This window comes from Lepeophtheirus salmonis, chromosome 3 (genome assembly GCF_016086655.4).
Source record: "Lepeophtheirus salmonis chromosome 3, UVic_Lsal_1.4, whole genome shotgun sequence".
Classification (NCBI taxonomy): domain Eukaryota; kingdom Metazoa; phylum Arthropoda; class Copepoda; order Siphonostomatoida; family Caligidae; genus Lepeophtheirus; species Lepeophtheirus salmonis.
In genome coordinates, this window is record NC_052133.2 from 24487435 (window position 1) to 24512491 (window position 25057).

At 28.3% G+C, this 25057-nt stretch overlaps 1 protein-coding gene and 1 long non-coding RNA gene across 14 annotated transcripts in view; one reads left to right on the top strand and one right to left on the bottom strand.

Annotated features, from left to right (window-relative positions):
• The window catches only part of LOC139904962 (uncharacterized), a 38965-nt gene extending 19377 nt beyond the window's left edge, over nucleotides 1–19588 (bottom strand). The window contains exon 1 of the long non-coding RNA XR_011779326.1: nucleotides 19420–19588. This is a non-coding gene — a long non-coding RNA (uncharacterized lncRNA). The remainder of the gene's footprint in view (nucleotides 1–19419) is intronic.
• The window catches only part of LOC121114753 (uncharacterized), a 170333-nt gene that overhangs the window by 75736 nt on the left and 69540 nt on the right, over nucleotides 1–25057 (top strand). For 9 of the 13 annotated variants that reach the window (XM_071887205.1, XM_040708805.2, XM_071887211.1 and 6 more), the window contains 2 exons: nucleotides 20537–20802; nucleotides 20863–21110. In XM_071887205.1, the coding sequence (XP_071743306.1) occupies nucleotides 20651–20802; nucleotides 20863–21110 (400 nt within the window). In that variant the 5' untranslated portion in view covers nucleotides 20537–20650. The remainder of the gene's footprint in view (nucleotides 1–20536; nucleotides 20803–20862; nucleotides 21111–25057) is intronic. The other 4 variants (XM_071887208.1, XM_071887209.1, XM_040708809.2 and 1 more) reach the window with 1 other exon arrangement.

A 25057-nucleotide genomic window follows, 5' to 3' on the forward strand; every position in this document is an offset into this window, starting at 1 on the left:
AAACTTTGTATTCAAATTGGAGGATTGAGTATAGATAGCCAATAAATTTAACTACAATTAAAAATTTTTATTGGATTTTTGATACGATTATTGGTCTCAATATGACCTTTACCAATTTCTAACTCTTTCATTGTGAAAATAATTTTTGCTACTTTTACTGCACTTTGCAGTGCCTCCAAAGGGAATAATAACAATTCGATTATAGAAATTGATAATAATTTGTCGAAGAATATAAAGGTATCCACTCTCAATTTTGAGAAATAATTCTTTCTTGCTTGCTTTTGTGCTGACGGCCAAGTATCCTCTCATAATATACTTTCAATTAACTAAGCATTTAATCCCCTTTATGATAATAGAGACATAAAAAATGTACCTATATGAAGGTAGAATCATAGAGCATATAAATTAATTACAATAAAAATGATGACGTCATTCAATAATGATGTCATTCTTAATATACTCTATGATACGAGTCATTCTTATAAAATGACTCTGTGAGAAAATTTAATGTAGTTTCTATTTTTTACCTATATATTATGTTATAATAATAGTTAAAAAGAATAATAAAACCTGAAGATGCATGAAATTAGACTTATGTCGTTGCTCAATGAAAAAAAAAAGATGAATGTGAACCAGGGGTTGGTTGCTTTATATAATAATAATAATATATGAACATAGGTACACAAACATAAAAGAGAAATTGTTTTTTGGGCCATTAAAATATTTGTCAAAAAATGTATGGTAATCATTTATTTCCTGGCGTTTTTCATAAAATGGGTGTACAATGTACATAAAGCAATAGATTTTTGAAAAGAGTAACATATTTGGTGAAAATTTCCAATGATTTGAGCAAAAAAATAAAAGTCATTACTCTATCAACAAGTTCTCAAAGAACACGTAAATGTTTCATAGCTGGAAGGTATCAAAAGTTTTTTATTTACTTCATTTCAAAACTTTATATTTCCACATGTTGCTTATACATAACTTAAAGGTAAGACTTTTTTGATCGTAGGAATGAAATCATTACTTACCTTTTTATTTGTCAAGAAAGATATTTATACAACATAAATATTAATATTTTTAGAATGAGTAAATTTATATTTGTTTTATTTTTAGTTTACCAACAAAGAAAAAAGTTATACATCATACGAAAACCTCTTTAGACAAAAAGGAATAAATGATATGCAATATGTTTTAGTTATAAATTTAATAATTAGCATAAATTTTTGTAAAATTTAAAATAACTTTTGCACGAAATAGTCAACCTTTCCCCGGATTACTTGGAGGAGACAAAGATGCACTTGGTCATAGGCCAAACGGACAGTTTTTGCAGAGATATTGCCCCATTCCTGGATGAGGGCACGCCTCAGAGTGTCTTTGGTTGGGTGGTGCTTGGTACAAGCCCTTGCCTGAAGGATTGATCTCATAGAAAATCCATGGGATTCTGGTCAGGACTGCTTCGAGGCTACACATTCTTTTCCCAAAGCCCTTGAAATTTGTTTTTCACTAGTATTGCAAACTTTTTCTGGTGTGAGAGGGCCTCCCGTCATGGCAGAATATGTAAGGGGCATCATTATATGTTTCCTGAATCCAGGGAAGGATCTTGTCTACTAACATGGCCTTATAGGAGTGTTGGTTGATCTTCACACCCTCTCTATTGAAAATGAGAGGCATATTTTTCCAGTCTGACATCATATCGACCCAGTTGGGGGGCTTATAGTACCTGGTTATGATGCAGTGTACATAGGAGATGCTGTCTATGGTCTTGCCTAATACACGGTCATTTGGCCACAACATTGAAAAGCTTTGTGCGTGGTGCCTTTACCCATGTGCCTCTTTCTTTCCACCATGTAATCTGGGTAAAAGGTGGCTATTTCGTACAAAAACATTGTTTAAATTAATTTATCTATATTGATCATTTTCAGAAAAGTTTATGCTAAATAATGAATTTATGAACCACCCTGTCAGTTTCTATTTATCCAAGGAACTACTTTTGCGATGCACTTGTAATATCTTTAATTTATTTTTCCATATAATAATAATCCTAACTGTACCTATATATTTATGACAAATTTAAAATAAATACTCATATTAAGAGTGTGCTGCCATGTAAACTATATTTTATTACATATATGGTTTTTATCATAAAAGTAAACTGCTTTAATTATATTTAAATTAATGAGTTAAACACGTTTTTTGTATTAAACTATCTTTTAACATAATTTTATATTCATGAAAATTACATTTGTATATGAACAAGCGTATGTACCATTGGCTTATGATAAATATTTATACACCTCAGTTTTTGTTTCTACAGAATACTACAAAAGCCACAAAAATTGTTTTTGGTGTTATGATTATTTGGAATTAATTATCTTGTCCATACGTCTCAATAAGGTTGCAAAACATTCTAAAAAAGTCCTAATAGCAAAATAACGTTCTCTTTGCATCGAAACTAACAAATAATGTACTGATGGGTGAGCAACTGATACAAAAGTTGAAGATATCACGGATCCAGGGATAACTAAGCTTTTTGTATTAAGTAAAACTATTTCATGTGTTGTAAAGTAAAAAAGTTTATTAGTATCAAATTCGGTACTCATAAAAAAATTAATATTTTGCAAAAAAGATGGTTTCCTGGACAACCCCTTTCTCTTCTAAAGCACGATATTTGTTTGCGTTCCCGCCCCCAATGCCTTGGAAATTTTATTATAGTATAGTATAAATTGACTAATAAAAATAAATAAGTTTAATTATATGGGTGTTTTTATTCTATAAGTAGTCATAAAATAATTCTTATGATCAATTTGTGCAACAAACTTATGGAACTATTAATTATTCTAAAAAAAAAAAAAGATTATGAGTTTAAAAAAATCATTTTTATCTATATTTATTTTTGAAAAATCTCTTTTTTTGTATTTGATTTGCAAATTATAATTTTAAATCACATCGGATCGATTTCATTCTCCTAATTTTTGAGCTATGCAAAACAATGTGCTTCTGGGTAAATTATAGTCTTCTCTTCTACATACACATCTTTATGGTCTTGAAAACTTTTAAATCATCCTGCCGTTTTTGTTTGATTATACTTATTATTTGCAAGATTGCAATAAAGGAAATTTTTTGTCAAGTATATTTTTTCATTAATCATTCCATGAATATTCATTTTAATGAAAAACTATAAGCAGTTATATACAATAATGTAAAGACAAATGAATACGTTGCCAAAATGATTTGCAAAAAAAAAAATATATAACTTAAACGTTTGATAAAGCCATGAAATGTTTTTTTTTTTTTTTTTTCTTAATTAGATTATTATTTTGTTAAAATACGTACATTTATAATTGGAAAATTAATTCAAAAGTTTAATTTGCCACAAACTTTATTAATAATGACTCCTTTTTTTTTTTTTTTTTTTGATGCTCAACAAACTAATTGGTCTTAGACCCAAAATAGAAATTTTGTATTTCTAATCACGATACTCATTAAGACTCATAATTAGGCAAGACACTAAAGTAATATATTCTTTAATGATATAGTTAATCGAATAACAGACAGGAGTAAATCTGCAAAGCTTTTTTTCTTCGTTAAGACATACAATTAATTTGGATAAAGAAAACCTATTCAAAAAAAAAAAAATCTGTAGATAATTTATCAAAGTTTATATATATATATATATGTATAAACTCCATAAATTCAAAATACTTTGCAGATTTTTACCTACATATATTAAATATGTTTTAAATATAAATCATAAACTCCAACGCAATAATTACGAGATATAATATTCATATGTAAGAAGAACTGTAGAGAAATACCTTGTTGTTATCTATGGAATATATTTTTCCATTGCAGTAAAGCAAAACCTCGAACTACGAGGGATTCAACATACAACATTACAGAGTTATGCTGTTAGTGTTAAACTAGCTGTAGTACCCGGTATTTCCTAGAGTTATTAGGCATAAATGATCATATACATTTTGCTTAACTAATATAGAAGGTAATACTCCAACAAATCATGTTCTCTGTTTTCATGAGCACACTCAAACGTGCTACTCACTCTATACTTAGACATTATCTCCTCAATATTAAAACAATTGATGTAATTTGATTAGCCAAGGAGTACTATCGGGCGTTACTATATCTCATCAAATGTCACATTCATTTTTTTAAAATTTTATAGAAAGTACTTCCCGCTTTTTTCTCTTTTTTAATATGAGTTGAACTGAACGCATGCAAGATTTTATTCACCTTATACAGTGCTCCCTCTATATATCATACTCCTTTTTTTCTTTTTACTGAATTGGTATGAATCAGGGAGCTCTATCTACAGTGCACCCGCTGATATCTTTTCATACTCTTTAAAGACTTTTTCACGATCATTAGCTGGCTTATTTAAAAAATAACATATATTTTTTACTCCATTCAGTCAAATTGTATCAACTCGCTGAATACTCAAATTGTATTTAATGGTCACATAATGAAATACCCTAATTTCCCTAATGGAACATCCTTTAAGATTCAAGGAAGAAAGAGTTGATGTTATTTTAAATACTCAGACTGAGTGTAACTTTTTTTTATTATAGTACCAAATAACGAGCCGAAGATGAGTTGCAAATTCAATGCATGCAATTACATTTTGATTTGATGTACGCCCTCCCTATGTCAAGGTACCATTGTACATACAAATATGCCCTTATTAGGGTTTCATACCAGGGATCCTGGGGTTTTCCCCAGAAATCCTACATTTAATTATTTCATAACATAAGTTTCATTGCAATTATATTTTTCCTTAAATTAAACGTTTTGAAGAATCCTCGGATCAACTTTTTTTAAGATTATTTTGATATACGCGGCCCAAGTTTGACTTTTGGCTTATGGGGCATGATAGGTATTCTCAAAACCTTCAACTCCATTAAAAATTAGCTCATTAATCACTTAAGCTTTTTTGTTATGGGTTGGATCGGGTTTTGGAATTCATAAAAATTGGGTACCGCGGCCTATATATATATATAATAAATAGCTCGTCATAATAATAAGAATTAAGAAAATAGTGGTAAAAGTACATTAAAATTAAATGTAACTTCTTGAAATATAAAAATAAATGTTTTAAATATGTTCTTTCCTAAAAAAGTTGTTTTCTAAGATCCCACACATACACAATTTGCCGGTAAATGAGAAACCCTATTATCTATAAATATTGATTAATTTTGATAATTTAAATACTGCATCGTATTTGTGGCTTTATTTTTTCTTAATGTACATAGTTTCCAGGACGGAAATATTACTTACGAGTATATAAAAATATATTTTACTTTCATTTAATAATTATTAGTACTCTAATTAAAGGATATATTTAGGTGAGTAACAAAGAGTTAATTCATCATCCTTAATTAACGATATATAATTATTATTTATGATATTTTATATGAATTACCTTGTTATAATTATGGTGTGGAAAAGTCTTCTAATAAGTTATTCATAGAGTACGCAACCCTGACCAAGGAAATGCTCGTAATTTTACCCCTAATTTATTCTCCAAATGAAGACATATTATCATATATACTAATATATATAAAGCAAGAAGCTATGAATTTGAAAACAAAACAAAGCTTCTGTATACATATTAATAATGTAAATATTCAAAGTTGATCCATTGTAACCAACGTATAAACAAACAAAGATATATAGTAGACATATTTGAAGTTTTAAATTATTGAGGAATTAATCAAAACGAATGAGATATTCAAGTATAATGGATACATATTATTATTATACACTTTGTTGAATGGGAGTGGAGTTCCTTTCTTCAATTCTAAAGTCTCTTGAACCATGCACATTTCAACTACTTAATGGACCGTTGAAAAGAATAAGAATATTTTAGACAGTATATATGTAGAGCTCAAAAAGGAATCAACAATAATAAACTCAAGCTCTTTCCCTCCCTTCCTCTCTTTATCTTTCAAGCGTGATTAAAAGGATTCAAAATTATGATAACTTAGATATTGTGTACTACATATACATATAGATATGACAGTCCCCATTCTATTGTTTTGATATGATTTAAAAAAAATAGAAAAGTGAATGAAATAAATATTACTAAATACATTTCTAAATATTTTATTTTCCCTTCTGTAGATCCAGTAGAAGGTGACCATTAAAAAAATGTTCTTATCATTGAGTTCAAGGCTATAATTCAATTTATGTAACATACATTTTTGAGACATCTACATTTTCATTTGTTCCTTTTGACATCTTCATCTATTCTTTATAAGACCTTTCTATTAAAATATTTACAAATTTGAGAATGCATGTACCATTTGGAAAGAATGATTACTAAGTATAATAAGAAAATATAACTAAAGGTGATTTTTTTTCAAGCAGATATTATCATGAATATTTTTGTGACTATTACAGATATTTCAATTTTAGATTGTAAAATATGAACATACAAAATGAAAAAACCTGTTTTTTTAGCAAAAATCTAAAAATAGTTTGCTGCTAACCGTATTATTAAGGCAATAAAATTAATTTTTTTCCCCTTCAAAAATATTTTGACACATAGAGCGAAATTTTAATTTTGGGTATAAATTATTTAAGAAAATTTCAAAATAAATGAGAATATACCCTCAAATACAAGATTTATATAGTTTCGAAAACCAGAATGATCGTAGACATAACTTTAATAGTCTTGTACATGGATTGACCCATTAACGCTGAGAAATAATTTTTATAGGTTTTTAAAGGAAACTTTTTAATTTATGTAAATGTGAAATAAATATTTTTTCCAGAAAAAGGATGTCCTTTGGCTGATAAAAAAAATGTTTTCATATGATCATAATCCAAATAAATTTTAAAATTTTTAATAGTTGAAAATAAAGTACTATCAAATCTTCAATTAACACAAGAAAAATTTCATAGAATTTTATAAAAGATTTTTGCTCATGAATTTTACTTCATTAATGTTCAACCAATAGTAAAATTTAAAGACATTTTTTATTTTTGAAAAAAAACAAACAACACACAACCAAAACAAAAAAGTAAGGAAAAACGATACTAACTACGGAAGATATCATTATAAACTAATGAAATTTATCATAAGATACTTTTTAGAGAAAAGAAAATACTATAGTAAATAGTATTAAAAAAAAGTACTTCATATTATTAAGTTAAGAAGCTATTTTGTATGTCATAATGATTTAAATATAATGATAATTCATTAATTTATACTATTACTATTGGTGTTAGTCTGCTTGTTTTAGAGCTTTATGGTAGATGTCGTTATCTTAATTATATCACGTAAACTTTTCTCCGAAGAGAAATATAAAAAGGACCCAAAATACAAAAAATGCACAACGTTTTTGGCCCTGATTAAAAGAAGACAGGGGTATGTTGTCGTATGTTGCTCATTAGCAAAGAACGTGGTGGTGTAACTTTCGTATTAGGCTTTCTCTCCATAGGTGTGTGTTTCTATTAAAACCGGTTTGTAGGGGGATGGGATGAGGCCAGAGAAAATTACGAACTTTTATTAGAACTACACTTTAAGAAAACATTATAGTATAACTATTAATCCTATTAGACCTAAGAATTGTCTTTTGAGTCCATATATATTAAGTAATGAATTAGTAATTCATCATTAAGGATATATTCTTCTCCAGGAATGACTGAGTATTGAGCCTGCCTACATTTTATTCAATATAATAATTTATGTCTCTTTTGGGATATTGTTTTCGTCGATAATTTTTTAAAATCATGTGTTGATATTTTGAAATGCGTTATTTATACTGCAATACGTATACCATTATCTCGATAAATTCAATTTGTACCACTATATTTAGAACCTATCGTGATGTTTTAGATTGAGTAGATCGGCACAAAATTATACACATTAAATAATGCCAAATAGTTTGGTATGGAGCAATTCAAAATAAACGGATAAATACAATAAATCTCATAGTCTCAGCACCTAATTGAAACGTACTATGAACTTTTGAGAGGACATTCTTTCCCCTTTGACATGGAGTACAGTATTATACATACTCAAATATGATGCTGCGGTATCCAAATTAATAATGATGATTGTTGTTTCATTATTTTTTTATGCTCAAATATTGTATTTTTTATATGGTAGATCGCAGGAAGTGTCTGTCGACACACACAAGTCGTTAAAGTATTTAAATGAATGTAAATTGTTGCCACGTAGCAAGTATAACTTTTATATCCATGTTCATATTAGTTGTTATATCTCATAACCCAGAAATATAAATTAAAGCCATAGCAACAAATGTATATAATTATGCAGTGTACTACCACTCCCTAAAAATTTCATGAAGTGGTCTATTTTGGGGTGGAGGGGGGTTGCACTTCATGGCATATTTACTCATAAAGAAATTATAATCAAACTTGTCAAAGTAACTGTCTGTGTAAAAAATTTATTATTGCACAACAAAGTATAAGAGGGATTTCTATTTTAATATGTATACCTATCTGTTATAGATTATCTGTGTATGTTTTTCAGCTGAGAAGTCTTCTTCATCTCCCAAACATAGTACAAACGTTTGTATGTACTCCATACCAGGATTACGTGATATTCACAAGACCCACGGTTATAACTCATATCCATCTTTTTTATATATTATTTATGTGTTTAGGTAGCGGTTTAGTTGCTGCAAATCTATGTATGTTGGAAGGTTGAAAAACAACTTTTTATTTTTTTCATTTTGCTTCGTCTTCTTCCTCTCTTTCTTATTCACACAGAGATGAGTAAGTGCATATACGTATGTAATCGCAAAAGTTCACATGGATTAAAAACAAGAAACACGATAGATGATGAAGACATTGGTCAACAAATGTCAATCTCTTACATTTTATAAAGATTTAATCAACAATTTGGATCTTGTTTCACGTCTTAAGTATCGATTGATAAATTGTTATTTTACAGAAGTGTTGTTCGGTATACCGTTCGTCCGATAGGTGCACCGGAGTATTGACGCATTTAAAACTATATTTTACTATTTTGGGATTCGTACTTTCAGCTCCACTGACGTCATAAAAAAATTGGTCCAACAATCACCTTAACTCCATAAATTTCTGACACCCCCTCCCCCAATCTGAATTATCCTTCTTAAAAATACAAGGATAATAATTTTCTTTTAAAAAAAGTTATCCAATTTTTCCATTTGGAAAATATACGGACATCTTGTAAGTTGCTTTCAAGTGACCATTCCTATTTTTTTTATTGGAAAAATTATCGATGCATTGTTTTCGCTCCGAGCGGATATATTTATACAATAAAATGATACTTGATGCCAAAAAAAAATAACTATTTATAATTTTAGTAGGTATTAATAATAAATCAATATTGTTAGTATTGAAATGACTATATTTTCAAAATTATTACTATTATTTTTTTGATCGATTAGAGATGAGAAAAGTATAACTTCCTTGCAAATTTTGGATTGATAGTCTACAATATATAAATAAGAATGTATAATGCTATAATCACGTATTTTTAATTGATATGCTAGTGATGAAATATAAAAGCCTTTTTTTTTTTCTTTTTTTTTTTCGCTATATGTATTTATATTTGATCCTCACGGTTAAGACTTTAGTTCCATTTTGATGTCTAAATAGACGTCAATAATTCAGGATTTTAGAAATGTACATAGATTTATGATAAATATAATGGTCCAATTTGTTTGAATAAAATTATATTGATTTGATTACCAATACTATGAGATAAAGGCCATTCCAAATTGAATGTCTATATAAAAGTATCTCCACTATTATTTATCGATATCATATGGGGATTACATCAAAGACAATATGTCTACTAGAGTTACATTGATTCTGAAAATGAAACTTATAATCGGTCCGTCCCTACTATTGATCCTTGAACACTATCCCAAATATTAAATCGCCCTTTACGAGCCATGATTTTCAATAATAATATAATAAAGAAGTACCTCAAATTATCAATTAATTTGTTGAGAAAAACTTTAAGTATATTTCATGCAAGCTAATTGTTGGGCATTATTCTTTATTTGGGGTTAACTTTAATTGATGGTCGATAATGATTGATGATGACGTTACTGGCTGATATCTATGACGACGTCATTTTTAACTGATTTTTCTTTCGGATTACATTTACTTTATTTCCAACCATCCTAAGGATTTTAATTTTTCGACCACTTTATCCCTAACCTCTACAACGGAACATAATCATACTAAAAAACGACGTAAATCAAGGGAAAACGCATTCGGGAGAAATTATTCTATTGAACTCAATGTGTATAAGTTCGGGTCTCGTTCGATCCCTGTAAAGAAAATATACTTAATGTATATCGACTTCAAAAATACAATTCCTCTGTCAGAGGGAGTAAAATATAGTACTATTATGTTTACTTATACTTAATTGGTGCAACTCCATCCGATTAATTTAAGGAACATTAAATAAAAGTATATATATATTACTTGCAAGGTAGTATGACACTATGTAGTTTAGGGGTGGAACGTAGATGAATCAAAATGCAATTTTGAATTTGAATTAAGATGTACTATTTTGCGCAAGACGACACCACTCTATCTCATTTTGTAAACAAACTAAAAAAAAGTAAGCAAAACTCATACCACATTCATGTAATGTATAATTTCTCTATTAATAAAAAACATGTTTTTTGGCTCAGTGATTGAATTCTATTTTTATAAGGACAGTTACAAAAGTGGCAATACTACTTATTTACCTGAATATCAAGGAAAACATGGAATTTATGATGAGATGTAAAGCATACGCACACAAAAATGTAAATTATATTTTATCCCAATAATTTAAAAACAATAACTTACTGTGTATTTTTCATGATATTTTTCTAGACATGACGTCAGAAATAAAAAGAAGTCATATGCAAAAAAACTTATTTAAAGATTATAAATAGTGGGAAAAGAACAACAATAAGAGCATAATAATATGCATTCAAATGCCATTGGAGCCACATTGCCTGCAAGGCCTTTCTGATTTCACGTAATGCAAAACGAATCTTATTTTTTGCATATACGAGTACATATTGCATATATGTACGCACATGTAGATTTATGTAAATTACAAACAAACATATAATAAGAATTAATTATGTGGCTACAAAATTTATGGCCATACTATGAGTTATAATACCATATTTTGTGTATATTACGATTTAATATTTACAAACATTTTGTCAATATTTTTTTCTTTTTCTTTTATGACATAAATAAATTAATTTATATGGATGCCCATTATTGAAGTTTCTTTCTTGTGCTTTAATAATTTATTTTGGTTTTTAATTAACAGGTAGTTTGAACATTAAAAAAAACCCAAAAAAAAAAATCAGTGCGCTACATCAGATTGTTGTAGTAAATCGAAGTCAATAAGTTTTTAGAAACTTTTTGAAAAGATTACTAATTAAGAATTCAAGCTGCGATTCACTCATTAATTCTTTTTGCTATCAAAAATCTCACTTATACATATATTATAATTTTCTCCGCAAGAATAACTCAGTTTTAATAACACGTTTTTTTAAACCAAATATTTGATAAATTGGGTTATAAAAGTTGAGTTAGTATGAATATATAGCATCAAATATCAGTTAATATCATAATTATGTGAGTCAAAATGATTAGTATTAAAAAAATTGTAATTTTGTTCAAGTCGGGCTTTTGTTTTCTATTCCTCTAAGACATTATATACCAACATCATTCTTCAGAGCTGACTCATAGTAATTGTGAACAAAGATAAGAATGTACCTTCCAAAAATGAACCATCAGCAAAAAAATAATAATAGGGTAATAATATACGATATGAATACAATATAGATAGACTCATATATTGATAATTCAATCAAAGAAAACAGGAACGAGATAATGAAATTAATGTAAATATATACTATAAAGGAGAGATGTATTTATACTTCTTGACTTATGACATTGAGAAAACAGTTCTTTTAGAAGCTATCAGAAAATAATTATGTATATTCTCACTTTATGTTTTGTAAATTATCGATACCCATACTTTGATATAAACACATGAAATATATCTACACAAACAATGATCAATAACCAACGAGTGTAGTTTGCTTAAATAAATCTAATCTTTATTTTATAGCTTGCCAGCACTAGTACTCAGCATTGGCCGGAGTAATTAAGCGTCGGCTCAAAGATTAATTTTGCTTTAATAATATAGAAGATAACTCCCTAAGAAATCTTTAGTGTTACTCCCTGTTTTTCATGACCACACTGATACGTAACTACTCAATACTTATATCAATTCATATGACGTGTTCTCTCGTCAAGAATGAAGAATAATTATAAAAATTTGAGAAAAAAACTAATATGATGGGTTGACTGATGAGTATTTTATTCTCTAGAGCGCTCATTAACAAAATACAAGCAAACTAGTGATCTCCTTAGCTAAATAGAAAACACCTGCGATAGTTAATTTTATTTTTACATACCAGCGTTTATATTTTATTCAAATCTTATTTTATAATGAAATGCATAGGAATTATGATATACATCAGAGAGCAATAAATAATCCACATAGAAACAAAACTAAATATTGGATTATTCTTTCTTAGATCAAAAATATATATATATGATATAAATGAGGGATCACTATATACACGTTCGGTGCTGTATGTACACGCTTGTAATAGTGCATTAATACGACTATAAAGTTATTTCTCAGATAAAAATATGTTTATGATATACATCAGAGGGTACTATACATATACAGTGAACTCTGTGACTGTACTTTATGTAAAAAGACAAGAAAGACAACAAACTTTGCATCAATAAAGGTTGTAATTTAGTTAATAAAAGGAAAGTTAGCAGCAGATTTAATTACTTATTCAGTAGTACATAACATACCACTATCAGCTATATTAAAGCTTAAGGATTGTAGGTATGCCCCAGATAAGTAGGTTATATATGCATCAGTCATTACTTGAATTAGTCCTGTTCCGTCCTTGTTATCAGTTCTTTAAATTACGTTATAAATTTCAAAACAACTTCTTTTTTCACTTAAATAAAATTAAAGTAATTCAGTTTATCAGTGTAATTCCTGATCAGTCAAACGTTAAATATGTTTTATTGTTATAACTATTGAGACATACAAATGCTTGAATAATTTTTTTCAATATTATTATTAATTAAGATTTAATTAAAGTGTTTATTATTATCATACTTCCAAGGTATGTTTATCATGGCGTCATTGAACAAAGTTAATTCTGTTATTTTGTCCGATTCGAACTCGTCCTTAAGGGAATTGAATGGAAAAGCAACATTTTTTAGATCGATCCATCCGTAATAAAAAATATTTATACAAATTTCTAAATATTGTATATGAACGAATTTTGTTTTTGTTTGCTCCTTTCTACGTAAATAATAAAACTGAATAAAATATATTTGATATTATTTATTATATTTAGAGGTAAATGTTTATTTCATATTTTAATCTGCTTATGGATAACACATAAACGACCGCTTTTATCTAGACGTAGGAAATACAATGTATAGAAGATTTATGTACTTTTGACGTTGTATGGTTATTTATGTATAATTTTTTTGATATTGATGTCCTGCTATATTACATACTTACGAATTCTAAAGGTTGTAAATTTCCATACTCACAATTTCTTTAAATGGTACTAAATTTCCATATTCACAGTTGCTTCAAATGGTACTAAATTTTATATTTTCAATTGTTTTTTTTACTATCCTTTTACATTTTCACTTAATTTGCAAAATATAAAATATTCTAAAAGCAATAAAAATTGTTAATTTTCAATGAGATTTAATTGAAATCAAGAATACAAGAAATCAAGAAAACAGTTCGTAGCTTTTAACTTGAGACTATACAAGTCTTACGAAAATGGTCACAAACAAACAATCTTTTTTAATTTTTAAATAGACAAGATCTTTCAAAAATATATAATTTGAGAATTTTCACAAATTACAATTGTATATTTTTTTATTGTCTACAACAGAATATATATTTTTCCTTAGTGGTTGAAAAAATTCTAAAACTTAGTAGATATTTTCACATGTTGATTATTGCTAGTTTTGATTCGATAAATTAGACTAAATCTCATAAAATGTGCATTGCTATCAATTTAAAGATATATCGACCAGGGTTGTTTACATATGAACTTGAAATTTGATAGACATACATATTACAAAATATTGAGTAGATATAGATAAACATCAAATATTGAATTAAATATTTTAAATCACTCATTTTTATGAAGAAATTTGATGATAATGTGCCTCTGCATTTCAGAGAAAAAATTCTAGGACTAAACTGGGTTACTTTTTTGAAACCTAAAATTATTTTTTGGAATTACAAAAACCTTCATTTTGTGGTTGTATCTACTGTGTTCTAGTATACAAATTAGATTGGTGGGAATACAAGAGCCCAGTCACATATTTCTATCGGTACATAAATACATACATGTTGTGAACCCTAGTTCTAGATCTATGAGGAATATATAGCTTTAATATTGGAGTATATGGCTCAAGAGCCTCTGATAAGAGAGAAACAAAGTTGAGAGTTCAAAGGGTTGAATAATGTAGCAATTAGAGTAATCGTTTATGTGATTATGTTGATTGCTTCCTTTAAGAATATTTCAAAAGAAATATTTAACTGTTCGTCTTTCAATTTACCGTTAAAAAATTGTCTCTATAATATAACCGATTGAATTTGCTAATAGTTTAAATAAAAAAGTCAACATTATACAATTCATGCGAATGTGAATGTTACAGGTTTGTAAAACTGTAAGTGCAGATGCTTCATTAAGAAAATTGGTTTTTTTTAAATAGTTACATTCAGAAAGAAACATTATTTAAGAGGCATGTTAACGATAATTCATTGCTATATTAATACAAACCGTGGATATATATCTGTATCACATTTTTTTTTGAGGTAAATTAGCAAGCATTTGAACTAATTAACCTGAAATTGACAATTTGTAACTGCGTTCATTGCAACCTGGAATATTCAAATTTCCCTATTTTTAAATATAAATTTGTTTTTAAGAAGTCAATTTTTTTGGTAATGAAATAAGAGTTCATTAGAAAAATAAGAATGAAGTAGTGGCCTAATATTAAATCGAACTAATTACTCTTTATATATACGAATAACGGCAGATAAGCCATTAGCGGCCCATATATCTTATATTGGAAAAATCCTTAATTTTTTTGTGATGCAAAAAAAAAAAAAGCTGGAAGGTTATGTTCTTTAAATGGATCTTGCCTCATTTCTGTCATACATTATTCATTTATTCAGCTTTTTTAATGTTTCGATGAGATAAAATTGAAAGTATTGATTTGGTTCTCAGCACCTGTCATGGTTTCGAGACCAATTTGGAAGGTCCCTCAAATTTCGATCCGTTAGAGTATTGATTTCATGAAAGATGGTATCAAACATAAGCCTATTAGGAAGTAAGGGACCTTATAAAGAGCTTTAACTACATTGCATGAAGATAATTACACTTTACATTGTGAAATTTCACTCTTAATTTGAGAAATGATAAATTGTAATTCAATACCAATAGAGTTCAAGAGACATCCCTCCTCTTTTTAATTACAGAATTGGAATGTGAGAGCCAAATCATTAATTTCCTTTTCTTTTATATTATATTCATTATTATTTGTACATTCCTCAAGATAACCTACACTTATTACAATAACAATAAGAATATCAACCACGGAAAGAACAAAAAAGCCCAACATAACATGGGTACATATGTATGTAATAAACATAGATAAGAAAGAAAAATGGTGTTTCACCATGAAACAGTAGATTTTTCATTCATGTAGGTAAGCAATAATAAAAAATTAAGAGAATAAAAAAATAAAATGAAAAGATAGGAACAAAATGTGTGTACAATGAAAAATTTCACTTTAATATGAAGATATAGCAACTCGCTGTAGCAGTAATAATCATCATAAAGTTTATATATAAATATATATTTTTGAGGGGGGGGGGGAGGTAACTTGATAAACATGGGTTATGATATACAGACATGGTTGATTTTTTCGGGGTTACATAAGTACATAAATAAATAGATGCCTCATAATTGTATGTTTACGCACATATGTAGATACCTATATTAATATAATAGGCACACGCAGTATTATATTGGATTCATAAGTGAAACTTACTCATTTTGAGTATCTAATAATATATACTGTATCAGAATATCTCAAAAAGAAAAACTCTTTTCATATATGCATTGCTATATAATGTCTGCATTTATGTGTTTTTTTTTCCATTACTATAATTGATTGTCAACAGTTAAATTTATACTCATATTTCAATATAGTATATTAGTGTTAATTCTCCACTGCCAATAATACCATTTGTATTATCAAAAAATGTCAAAAACCTCGTGAGTACACATTATTTAAGGAAAAAGTATATTTTGGTAATCTGCAAGACATTTCTGCTCTTATTAATTAATTCTCCCTATTTTGAAAACTCAAACGTATTACCAAGTGAGTGCACTATACTTTATTTATTCTTTTTCAGTAGATATGTTGTCTATTAAAGCTGGCAACAAATACTTTTCACTTCGATTTACTTACAGTCACGAGGATATAGACAATTTTCCCTTCTTTGTGAATATGAATATTCTGATTTACTCGTACTAGGGCGTAGCATTGTTGATTGTCGCTGTTGAATTTTAGTTGTTGAGTATGCTGCTGAGATTGTTGGTCATTGGAGGTTTAGTGAATTAATGCTGAGACTCAATGGAATACTGGTAATTTTTCTACGTGGGTCTGAATTGATTGATTAATTATAGCCCAATTTGGACTATTATTTATGTGTGACTGTGTATCTAAATATAAAGTCACTAATTTCCTCCACATCAAATTTATACTAGTTATAAAAAATATATCTCAACGTTATAGCATGTCATTAAACGGAGGCTTACAATGTGGAAACACAAGTGACGTCATTAACAATGCATCTACAAAATTGTTTGAGGCCTAATTTTAGATGGGACAAATCAAGATTGAATTTTTTAATATGGCCCACCAGAATAAATTTCTTTAAGGACCGAATTAGGTCTGTCCACAAAAATTATAAGGGTCTCAGACCGTTCTAGGATTTTATTTCAGGACGAACCCAACCCTTTTAAATATGCACGTTGAAAATTTCTTTTTGCACTTTATTACACTTTTAGATTTCTAAATTTCTATAAAGCATTTTGCAAATAAATGAAAAAAAGTATTGGACTTCAAATAAACAGGGTTATGTCGAACGTCATCATTGCTTATAGAGCCTTTTTCAAATGAAATCATCATTTTAATAGTGTGTGATCATGAAGGAGACATAAACAGCCAAATTCTTTCAGAATATAAATATTTGCTCTGTATTGCCTGGATAAAATATTGAATTAAATATAATTTTCTTGTATTTGGAACGACTAACATGGATGTAAACTTTTACTGTCTTAAAAAAAATCTATGTTAACTTAAAGGACAATAGTTCATAGAGATCTGTGTACATTTATTAGTTTACTGCTGTTTTTTTTTTTGCCATCATATCCATCATCAGCAATATGTATTGTTGAAGTTGTCAGACTTCTTCAGCAAATTTGTGTATTGATAAAATCTATTTTTTTTAAAGAGAAATAATTGAAATATTAAATAATTTTTCAACTTATATAACACTGAGAAGTCATAATATTAGTTTCTTTGACATGGTATGATTATTTTTTAAATATATATTATATATTTGAAAAAGCTTATTTAAAAAAAAAGTACTTTTGAAATTTTTTTTTAACAGTTTTATATGGTTTTCTTATAGTTGAAACCATGATTACTTTTAATATTACTTTTAAAATTAAATTTATTTATTTTATAATTGAAACGCTGAATATTTTTAATCAAATAGAAAAATATACCTAACTAAAATGTTTACTCCTAAAAAAATATTAAAACTAATTCTCTAACATATAAAAAGTATATGATATACAGACAAACAAAAAGAGAATAATTTATGCTTTCCTCTTCAGAAATAAGGTTAAGTTATAGCACTTTCGATTGTACATACATATAGTATAATTAAGCTTCTTACTATATCGAAGCCTACTGAAAAATACACATAAAAAGCAAAAGTTTCCTATCAACTGTAACTTTCTTGTCAAAACTGTCCATATCGGTTTTAGTATTTCATATGATATGGAAAGTTAGCTAAAAAGTTTTGTTGTAAAAAATATTTTTCCATTTCTTGTTAATCAAAGTTTTTGGATGTTTGTACAGTTTGTTTGCCAAGGAAAACAACAAAAGTACTAGGGTTAGGGTTCGGTCTGAAAATCCGAGACCGATATAAGACCAGTATTATTTTTAGTATACCGAACACATTCAACCCGTTTAAAGAAGTTCTGATGGGACCGGTCTAAAAAGAAAACAACATAAAGCCAGTCTAATATGTAGTTAAAATTGTTTGATTAGTACAACTCCTAAATTAGAATAGTAGAGAAAATCATTCCACTGACAGAAGAAATAGGTAAAAATATTGAGACCGAAAAAATCTGTACAAGATTTGAAAATGATTAAATTTCGGTCTACCGTTGGAGATTGCGGTGGTGACCGAAATTTTGATCTAAAAAAAAATTATTTAAGACCGAACCGGACGAATATTGATGATGTGACTCACACAACACTAATAAGTACATATATCATTCCTAAGATAATAATTGCAAATTGGTTCTAAATCTATTTATATTGCATACAACTAGAGAAAATAACAAGATGTGCAAGTAAGCCCCCCCTCCTACCTTTCCCTACTCAAGCTTCCCCGTACCACTTTTGTCAGTAATTAGAAAACATTGAAATGTACTGATGTACTGCAGAAAATCGTCTATAAAAGTACGACTACATTTGAGGCTTTCAACACACAAGCAAAGTAAAGATGATTTCCCCCTCATAAGTGAATCTAATTACATTTGTAAAGATCTCCTGTCACAATTAAATACTACCAGTAATAGGAATTATTTTTAAAATATCATAATATTGGAACTAAGTACAACCTCTAAATGTATCAAAGAAAGGTACCAGACTATAGAAAAAAGTCTTGGTTTATTTGGATCCATTTCAGAAGTCCCATAATTGACCCAATCGTTATGTTTATGTAATTGACACATTTATGAAGTAAACATAAGACATATTTGGATTTTTGTTAAATATTGCTTTTGTGTTGATATTTTTATTAAAAAGTATCTTAATTTCCCAAATAATTAATTAAATTCTCTAATTTAAAATGTGTGTTTTTTTTTATGAGAAAAATCTTAATATACTTATATATGCATGTAAATGCAATTTTTCTCATGGTTTGATTAGCAGAATCAAGTGCAAGTCAATCAAAAAACCAGTCCTTACCAATAATAGAAACCAAATTTTTTTTTTCTTCTAGAAAAATCACAAAATAAATAGGTATAATTATTCTACCACTGAAACTACTTCATACTCATTAACACAATGATGAAATGTAAGTGTTTGAATATATAATTATAACTGATTGTATGTATAATTCAAGTTTCTAGGCACATCTTTCTTCCTTCTTTGTTATAACTATGTATGTACACAGCCTTTTTTTTTAATCCTAATCAAGCCCTATACAAATTGAAAAAGAAAGAAAGAAGTGTTGTCCTTCACTACTACTACGTTGTGCGTAATGATTAATTAAGGTTCTCAAGACCTTATTCATAAATATCACCTTATTTATGATATATAAGGTCCACACTACTAATTGCCTTGTTATTATTATTGAACAATTTCTCCCCTTATCAGAGTTTTAATCATGCAAACGACGAAAGCACAGCAGCTATTTGACAGACGACAAATAAAAATACTTTTTTTTTTATCATTTAAGTATTTTATTATTTCCATTCTTGTTCTTTTTTATATATATTAATCTGCTCCAGGCCATGATTTATAGTCCTTCGACTAAGAAGAAGAAATAAATTATTATCATTTTTATTTTGTGTTCCCCCCAGATAAAGAAGAAAAAAAAAGAGCTCTGTTTCTTCTTTTCTGTCTCTATCTCCTTTTTTAAAGGTCCTTCTTGTGACATTTTTTTTTATATACGTATATTTTCTAAGCATGTACATAGAGGGAGGAATTTTATCGGATGAAATGAATTAATGAAAATAGCTTTATCAGACTCGAGGCAATATTTTTTTAAAGTACAGAAATATGTTTATGGAACTTGAGAATGGTATTATAAGTATATACATTTATATACACTTTTAGAGGGTTTAAAGATTTTTATTATGTATTTAATACTGTCAAGAACAATAATTGTGTGAAGACGCATTTTGAAATGTAATTATAACGAATCAAATTAGATTCATGCAAGGTCATGCTTCAAATTGAATTTGAGAGCCTTTTATAACATAGGTACATATACACACATATATATTTACATGCTATAAACATCATCTCAACTCATTATTTCATGACATTATTAAAAAATGTATTATACTTTTCCTTTTAGCCAAAATGATGAAAAGATGGACCTTATATAATAAGTGATTCTCTCCTCCACGATTTCAAGAGACAAAAAACAACAGAGACAACGAAGGAAGGAAGCAAGGAAGCTCATAATAAAATGACCTCTTCCTCTACTGGAGGAGGATCTCATAGTCTGGAAACTCCGCTCAACTTTGCTAATATCGCGAGCCAAAGAAGCTCCCTTGCAGCTGTCTCTGATGATGGCGCCCTTTCTTCTAATGCAAGCACCATTCCGATCACGGATCGAAGGTATTTGACATATTTTTATTCCATATTGTCTCTGCATTCAATTATGTACCCTCTTCTTAGTAACAGTTCTCCATCCACGGAGACTCCTCTTTTGTCCATGGTAGGAGGAGCTGGACCTCTTGAGAGCTTGCCTTCCTCATCCTGCTCAAGCACTACCATTAGTAACAATAGCAGAGCTCATCAAAGCAATAGTGGCAGCGATGCTCCCCCTGCATTACCTCCTCGGCCACCAAATCTTCCCATTCCAAATGGAGCTTTAGAAGAGGGTCACTCTCATCTTCCACCGCATGCCTTCCCCCATAACCAAGGTATTTATTTTAATTCTTTTCTGATTTATGAGGGATTTATATTTAGAACCACGTACAAAAAAGTCCATATACGACGTCTACCAGTAATGGAATGGATGGATTTGAGTCATCATCATCACTTTCACTATATAATCTAGATATCATGATATATTTTGCATATCTCATAATAACTTGGGAGTTGTTGCCTCAAATGATTTATGGAACAACAAGATATATATATGCATTGCAGGGTCAATTTTTAGGGCAAACCAAAGTTATATTGCAAAATATAAAAAACAAACTTATTTAGGCCACCCAGTTATCTTTACTATTATTAATTTTTTTAGTTTTCCTGCTCATCTACCTTTTTCTGAATATTTGGAACATGTTTCACATAAAGTTTCATGATGAACTCGTGTAAACAATGCATGCATGAAATAGGCTTTAGGTATAAGACCTATCATTAACATTATATATAAATAAACTCTTGTAGAAATTCAATAATGATATTTTCCAAGTAGATGTAATGTATCAATTATGTCGTGATACTTATGTGATAGGCCATATACATTAAAAACATCAGTTCGGCAGCAGGTTTGCCTCATGCATTTACACTTATATATAGTGATGTAGATTCTGTGAATTTTTAAACTAGCCCCCTTTTTTTGTGAATTGGTAATCTGAAGAATGAATTTTCTTTTCCTTAGCAGTTGTCACATTTTTTAAATTTGGGTTTTCAATATTTAGCTTATTTAAACCAAGTATATATTTAACCACTCAACAAAAAAAAACCAGGCATAAATGAATTTTCTCAAAAAAAAAAAAAAAAAATCTTCGACAAATTATCGTCAATTTCTATCAACAAATTAGTCTTATTAATCCGTTATTGGACTTAAAGTAGCCAAAATTGATTCTTACAATGACAAAATCAGAGTTAATATAAGTCCCTTTGATAAATCAAAGGTTCTCATTACCTTATTCCACAAATTTGAATACAAAACCTATAATTGACAGAAATATGTCGATTAAATATTGGCTCGTTTCCTTACACATATGTATATAAAGTAAAAAAATAAACAAGGATTTTCGTGATTTTTGTTCAAAATTGTTTTTTAGTTGACATATCCCATACATAATTTTCTTCCTATTTTTATATCATAAGTCAGTTTTATGCTGTTATTGAATAAAACACACTAAATATCTTATTTGAACAGTGAGGACACGCTGCTGTTCATAAAAAACTCCTCAAGTATCCTCTTGATTCAACATAATAAAAATTAATAAGAATTAAAAATTATTCAAGCATTTTCTCTCATTTTTACAACTTTTCTTAGAGAGGAAAAAATAGTTTATGTAAACTTTTTTCCGTTTCAAATGATGAATATAAAAATAAATCATTTAAATAGAATGAAAAAATAAATTAAAGTAAATTTAACAGAACAATACAACGTCTATTTCTTATAATTAAGATTTTTCTTTGTTCCTTCAAAAAAATAATAATAGAGTGATAAACAACCCCAACTTAATATAACATCACTTCAACCTTTTGAATATGTACATTAGCCAGTTTCTGATTTATATTTTTTCACGCTTGACAAAAAAAATGAAAAACTCACTTTTTAGTCTCTTGGACTATTTTTGTCTGGCTACAAGTAGTGTTGTATTGGTATTTATTTATTCGGTCCATTCCAGTATTAGAACCCATCCATAGGACTGTCAGTACTAGACCTAATTAAAAAAAAGAATCAACAAGGTTGAGGGACGTCATCAAGGACCGATCTTTATGAGTTTTTAGGACTGATATGCAGGACTAAACACGACCGAACTGAGAATGAACTACATTCTTCAGTCCTCAATAAGGATCGGCACAGTAATAACTTCAACTAGGCAATTTTTTTGGTCATACAAATATATGAGCTATTTTCAATTAACGAGTGTCCTCAACATCTACCAATTTATTTATTTTCTATGAGAAATAGCTAAATAAGCCAAATTTCTGAGTATCAATTTTTAAATTATAATTTTTCGTAAATTATGAAAAGTTCTTCCATTGGAATAAGGATCCGAGTATGTGTCGTAAAATAACCTTTTGATGATTAAATAAAAATTAATTGTTCAGTTAAAAATGACTATTAGGCGTATAATTTAAATGTGTTAGATATTAAAGGTGTAACGAAATGTGAAAATACGTCAGTCTCATGCCCATTGTCTGAGACTAACTTGAGAGTCCTCCCATTAACATATTATAGCCATAAACAGAACTGAATAAAAAAGATAAAAATGCCAATTTATTTTGGAAAAAAAACCTCAACCTCTTTAGAGTAATAAAAACCAAATGGACATCACATTAAATTTTGTCTATGTCACGAAACTTCATAAAAACTGAAGTAGTGTCTCTTTTAATTTTTTTGTAAAAATGGGATTTTTGATTCAAAATTGTCCATTTTTAGATTTCTTGTTACGCCCCAAATATTATCCTATGAGTAAGTTTTTTTACTTATTATATCTTTTAGTATTTGGTTTATAAGTAAAAAAATATATATGTATATATATTTAACAATTTAAGTTGTCCAAGATGTGCTTAATGATTTGCAGTTTCCCTGTTTGATCAAAAATAGCGTTTCTCAATGATTGTTCAATAAATATCACTTCAACAGGAAATAAATCAAGCAGATATTTTTAACCAATATTTGGAACCGTCTAAGAGGCCTAAAAAATGGCAATTTTAATCCAAAACCCCATTTCTTCAAATTAAAATGGACAATACCATGCCAAAAGGGGTCTGAGAGACATCAAACGTTGCTAAAGCACGTTTTTTGATTGTATGCAGAAGATTTTTTTTTTTTTGCATGAAAAAAATAAAAAATGAACATATGTATAAATATAAGTACTTTGGATGAACCTTCAAAAACATTATAGTTAGGTATTTATCCTCAAATTTCACCTTCCTGTTGCTATAAATGTGTATCATAAAAAATTCAATGGACACTCTTTTTTTTTTTTTTTTTTTTTCATTATTATTGTGGAAATATTGGATTACAAATCACTTTTAAATATGTACCAGCAATGAATGAGCTAAGGATCTTATCATTACATTTTTTTGAAAAAGTAAATCAAAACGTATCTTCTTATGCATAGATTAACACTTTTTGACGTTATAATTCGCAAAAACGTTTAATTAAAAATATGTCAAAAAAGATATAAGTAGTAGTATTATATACTTTGTTATTAATGAAAGGGGCTCAACGTGCATTTTTGATGATTTATGAGATTTAATGTCTGTATATGTTAAAGAAGAATAGATAATATTAAAGACTATAGTTTTTTGATTGTAACATAGTGTAACAAAACTCTATATATCTTGAGAGTGTATGTAGTGAAATGTCTATTATAGGTTCTTGATTAAGATGTCCAAAAGGCCCATAAAATACCATTTTTTTTAATTAATACATGTTTTGAAGAAGTTTGATAAAAAAAGCTACTATAATCTAATCGAATTCTAAGATTAAGAATGCATTTGCTTATAAAATATTAATAGACGAACAAATAATCAAAAAAAAAAAAAATTTGTCTATTACAATAGGTAGCAATATAAATCATGCAATTAGTTTGTCAGCTGTCGATTTTTCTACTTCATATACCTAGAGTTGTAAGACTTGAGCACTTTCTAGCGTGCCTGTATTTTTCTTGTCTGCAAACTAAATATTGTTATATTTTTATTTTCTAAAGCTGTTATTGTTGAGGAGGTAACATCTTAGTATAAAGTGTAGCCAAGAGTATGAAAGGCCATGAAGGATAGAGAGTAAGCCTGAGGATTTGTTAGGGAGCTATAATAAGTGTAATTTCTTATTGTGTTCAGCGTATAATTGAGGATCGACAACGAATTAAATCCTCAATCAAGAAGGAGTAATAATTATGTTTAATTACTTTTTCCTATAGATTACTTAATAAAACGTAATGATAGCTAA